Here is a 5,800-nt window from a genome sequence, read left to right as displayed (position 1 = left end):
AATCAAAACTCCCATACCCAATCTAATTGTCAAGTTGCCTTGTAATCCTCAAAAAGGTGTGGTTCCCAAGTTGAACTCTCCAGTTCTTAGATTACCACAGCATTGAACTCTCAAATCACGAATCTCCCGAATTAATGGACAATAATTTGTTTATTCATCAAGTTGTCTTCTGACTTTTGGAAGGGTTTGATTCCCTAGATTTGCAAACTCTCAAACTATCTAGGCAACAATCCATATTGAGTTAATCAAATCCTTTACTTATCTTAAAAAACAATATTTATTATTATATGTGTTATAATATTTTCAATTTACCTTAATATTTCAATTTGTATTTAGTGAAAATAATATGTATTACTTATAATTTTTTATTTAAACACATTTTAATCATATTTTTATAAGTCATATTATTTAAAAACATCACATTTCCACGATCCATAATATTTGAACTATGTAATTTTAAAAAAAATATTATTTCAAGAATTAATATTTAAATACAATCAAATCCAAAAAATTACACGTGTAGGATCATATTATACACTTTATATTATATACTTTACTCTTTTATAATTAATATGTTATAAATGGCAAAAAAAAATTTATAGAAAATAAAAATCACTAATATATTTGATTGATTATTGTTACATCTAAAAAATATTTTTTAATTATATTTTCATAAATCAGATTATTTAATGACATCATACTTCCACAATCCATAATATTTAACATATATAATTTTTCAATATTTTATTATTCATATTTAATATACAATCCAATCCAAAAATTATACACATTAGATTATATTACATGCTTGATATTATCTACTTTATTATTTTATACTTAATATGCAATACGGTCAAAACCACTAATATATTTGATTAATTACGAAAATAGACAGTTGTCACATGTCTAAATGATTTCTTACGTGCCACAAACTCCTTGTTTTTTTGCGTGCACGTAAAGTAAGACATGTTGCATGTCACCATCATCTATGGACGTAAGTCAAAACCAAATCTAGTTACGTCGCTTTCACGGTATAAAATAAAATTCTCGATAAGACTCTGCACCTAAACCATATCATATGAATATTCGTATAATATAAAAATCATCAATATTATTATTATGAAATTATAAATATACTGTATTCCAGAACTTCACGACACAAACAACAGAGATCAACAAATAAATTGTGAAAATCTAATATGATTCAAGCCTTGATACAAATTTTTAACACAATCTAATCTAAAAAAAACTGAGATCAAAATTGTGAAAATCCAGCAGCCAGGAGAAACGAACGAACAGACCTTATGTTACAGCTTGGAATTTACAGAAAACATGAGCTCAATTGTGGAGAAGTGGGTAGTTATCAGCTGAGCTGGCGAAATGATTATCATCTGGTAACATGCCTGCAGCTTCCATGGTGATAATATAGTTGATTTCCTCTGCAACTTCTTTCATACTGGGCCTGTCCTGTCTCTTTTCCTGCAAGCAACCTACCGCCATTAAAGCCACAGATTTTATAGTATCCAACACCAAAGGCGAAGCCTTTTCTGTCAAGCGAGGATCGACAACCTCCATAACTTTTCCTTCCTCATGTTTTTCAACCACCCAAACAGCCATGTTCACGTAATCAGAATCCCTGCTGAAATCAATCGCCTTCTGAGACGTCACGAGTTCGAGTAACACGACCCCAAAACTGTAGACATCACTTTTATCAGTGAGCTGATAGTTTCTGTAATACTCTGGATCCAAGTAGCCCAAGGTGCCCTGAGCACAAGTAGAAATGTGAGATAAACCTGGCTCTGCAAGCCTAGACAAGCCAAAATCTGAGACTTTGGCATTCATGTTTTGGTCCAGGAGAATGTTGGTGGATTTCACATCTCTGTGATAAATTGGAGGAAATGCAGCAGAATGAAGGTAGGCCAGAGCTTCTGCAGTCTGGCAGGCAATGTTTAAGCGGGTTTTCCAGTCCAGAAATGGGCCTTTGTGAAGATGGTCATATAAGGTTCCATTGGGGATGTATTCATAGATCATGAGAGGTTCCTCTGTGTCTACACAGCAGCCCAAAAGTTTTACCAGATTTCTGTGATTAACTTGGGAGAGTATTCTGACTTCATTTAATACCTGCTCTGTTCCTTTTATGCTGCCCAGCTTGGCTGTCTTTACTGCTACAGTTGTTCCATCTTTCAGGGTTCCCCTGTAAACTTCGCCAAAACCCCCAATTCCAAGCAGTTGATCATTTGAGAATGCATTAGTGGCCTTGAGCATCTCTTTGCGGGTGAAGAGCTTGGCGGGCTTTCCTCCACTGTTGACTGCTAAGATTTCTGCCCTTTGTTTGGATAATTGGGCTTGAATTTCCATCTGCAGCTTCTTTTTTCTGTAGAAGACCACAGAGATTACTGCTACTATGAATGCTACACATGCTCCCGTTACCAACCCTGCAATTGCAGCCCCCACATATATTTAGTTGAAATGTTATAGGTTGCTTTTGAGTATCAGGACAGATCTTATACAATTGAATTCAGAAATAGTATTTGTTGTGATTGTGGAAATCTAATATTTGTAAATAGAAAAAAATGACAGGAATTGGACATTCATGAATTTCCTTTAGTTACATTTATGGAAATGGAAATGGATTTTTTTTAGTTCATGATATTGGACGATCTGATTTTGGGCTACAGATGACTTATAGTAATATGGGACTATCCCCCATTTTGTGTAGGAGGCACCTAACTATGCTCCAAACGAGACGTACATACCCTACCCTCTGCAAGATTTGAACTAGTGACCTCTCTTTCAAGAATACAAGCTCTCCACCATGAAAATTGAATTCACATTGTTTTTCCAAGACACCTTTCCATCAATTGTGTAGACAAATTATTGTCTGAACTTTTTATGTTCTTAATTTGTATGTGCAACTGAATCTTCCATACCTTCTTCATTAGATTCAGCACAAAGATATGGAATGTGGGACATTGATTTGTAGAATTACAATGTGAAATTTCTACGATTCATGATATCAGTTTGGTGATACTTTTGGATTTGATTATGTAAATTTTTTACTGTAACATTTAGGATCAGACTTCATGATTCATCATCAAGATGAGATAGTCAAAGAATAAAAACGAAAAGATAATAGCAGACCAAGATAACTAAATAGATGTAAGGAGAAGTGGCAGAAGACCAAAGAATCAAAAACAAAATAAAAATTATTAATATATCAAAGAAACAAAAAATAAAAAGAAAACTGAATATGATAAAAAACAGGAAATTTTCAAAATCTATAAAATTAAGTATAATTGTTTCTTGACTAGATATATAATCCACAAATTGAATATAATTATAACTAATTGAATATAATGAAATATCTTCCACCCTTTTCATTTCCCTTATGTGACCATCTCAGCTTCATGATGAATCATGAAATCCAAAACGTTATGATGAAATTTTGCATAATCAAAAAGCAAATATTACCAGTCTGATATATATATAGTTAAATATTTCCAAAACATGAATCTAACAAAAAGATCTGAAATAAAGAACAGTAATCAATCTGTATTGCTCACAGAAGCTCCTAACACTGTGTCTTAACCTTATGCTTAACGCCAAACAAGACAAGCCAAAAACTAAAAAGAATGGAATTCCAGAGGATATATAAATAAAGCTTATTTCCTCTATTTTCATGCTAAACTCCTATTTTGGGTAAAAAATATTCCTTAAAAATCTTAATAGCCGCTGTAAGCCTGGCCCTCCATGGAAAATAGCAAATCGATTAAAACAAAAAGGACTCGGGCACCAACCCTATGGAAGAAATAAAGACAGATCCAGGAGTACAAAATACTGACCTCCAATTAAAGGCCCTCGGTTGTTGCCACCCCCACAGCCGCTAGGATTATTACAGACAGACACATCTGAACATCAAAAACAGAGCCCAATTCAGTCTAAATCAGTAAACCCAAATTTAAAAACAGGCCAATTTACTCTAAATCAACAAAACCAAATTAGCAGAAGCCATTCTAGTCTAAATCAACAAAACCCAAATCGAAACAATCACAAATTTTGTTAAAGGACATACTTTTTGCACAGAATCCTTGCACAGGATCCCAAACGTAGTCTTTAACACAGAGGCACCTGGAGATTGCAGAATTCATTGGGTCCTTCAAGCAGGAAGAGTTCTGGTCACAGTCACTCTGTTTTTCACAAGAAGGCTCATGCGGTGCAGCCCACATTATCTCCACTCCATAGTTCCACTTATTCACAGGCAAGGCAGGGTTAAAATTAAGAACACTGGTATAGCCTCTGCAGCCGCCACTCCAAACCCTTACTCTGTAGGAAGTAGAAGAACCACCAGCAGTAAAAGTGCAGCACAGAGAAGTGTTTCTACACACCTTGGCTTCCCCAACTTGGTCTATGAATTGATGGCAGGGACTGGTAGAAGTGCAGTTCAAAGGAGATCTCAACAATACAGGATCACAGTTCAAGTACATTACTGTGTTGGTGCTTGTGATGTTGAAAGGCAGGCTCTGATTCAGCTGTATTCCACTGGCCTTCATATCTTGGGTTTGGCATGAATTGCTCATCAGATCTGAGGGCTTTATAACCATTCTCATGGAATCTGGATTGATACTCAGAATCCTGTATGAACTGCCATTCAAGGCTGGCAATTCAAGCTGTTTTTGGGCATTACAGTGGACTCTGTAATCAGGGAGACCACACCCATCTGCAGTGCTTAATGGGTATGGAACTGTTGTATTACCACAACCGGGACAGAGAGTCACCCCTTGGGCATTTGGGCAACTACAAATAAACAGAAACATTACAATATAAATCATTAACATCATGCTCTGTTTCATTAAACTCAGAACCCACTTCCCCATGATCTTCAGACTGGATTTTTTCTTGAAAAACAAGCTATAACAATTAAAAAATTCATAATCTATTCTATTTTATTGTCGTGTTTTCTTATTTTTGATGATGAATCATACAGTTTGATCTGAAACATTGAAAATCATATACCAGTAAAAAAAAACTGAAAAAACATCCACTTGAAAACTGCTAATTAAGATTTTATTTGAATTGCTGACACAGACTATGGAGGGGAAGGATGATATACAGGAGGGGAGAGAAGAGCTGTCAATAGTTTAAATAATGCTAGTCAATGGAGTTTGGTATGGCATTAGCTGATTGTTAGGGGTAGTGGGCATGATTTCTGCCTAATAAATTAGTTCAATCGCTGGCTTCTAGAAGTTTGATCTTATCTATGGGTCTGTGATGTACCCTGAATTCAAACCCAATCAAGATTATCCTGCATTCTGCTGTTTTAAAGCACCAATTAAGTGTCACAATCAATCATACTGCCCAGTGGGTCTCAATAAAGAAGTAGCCGCCTGAGCATACGTAGTCAACGTGTTGCCATTACTGGAAGCGTTCATGCAAGCGTACTTACTGGGAAATTGCATTAAAATATGTCTTTGGCTTGATGGTTTGTTGTCATTCTTGTTGTGAGAAAGAATTGGATTTTGAAGTCAACCAGCGACGCAGAAGCGTCCTGAACAAGCAATTGACTCTAATGACTTGTGCCTAATTACAAGTTGTATTGCAATTTGTTTACTGGTGAATCTGCACTTCATAATTATCAGTTTTTTAGCAACTGTGATAGTTCATCCTGCAAATTTGTGGGGCATGATTTGAGTTCTTTTTTGTCTGTTGTTAAAAGTGTTTTGTATTCAGCAATGTCAATTGTGATATAATATTAGCAATTTGTATTTTAGTATGTAATAAGTATTCACAAGAGATCTTAAAG

The 5,800-nt window shown here is 35.0% G+C and overlaps 1 protein-coding gene across 1 annotated transcript; it reads right to left on the bottom strand.

Annotated features, from left to right (window-relative positions):
* Positions 1 to 1,096: 1,096 nt before the first annotated feature.
* Positions 1,097 to 5,466, bottom strand: LOC131042006 (wall-associated receptor kinase-like 20). The gene is made up of 3 exons (XM_057975297.2): positions 4,073 to 5,466; positions 3,843 to 3,908; positions 1,097 to 2,435 (listed from the first exon to the last, which is right to left on the bottom strand). The coding sequence occupies exons 1-3, from the start codon at positions 4,872 to 4,874 to the stop codon at positions 1,339 to 1,341; spliced, it is 1,965 nt and encodes a 654-aa protein (XP_057831280.2). The 5' UTR covers positions 4,875 to 5,466; the 3' UTR covers positions 1,097 to 1,338.
* Between the last annotated feature and the right edge of the window lie 334 nt (positions 5,467 to 5,800).

Source organism: Cryptomeria japonica, chromosome 1 (genome assembly GCF_030272615.1).
Source record: "Cryptomeria japonica chromosome 1, Sugi_1.0, whole genome shotgun sequence".
Lineage (NCBI taxonomy): Eukaryota > Viridiplantae > Streptophyta > Pinopsida > Cupressales > Cupressaceae > Cryptomeria > Cryptomeria japonica.
This window is presented reverse-complemented; position numbering and strand designations above follow the sequence as displayed.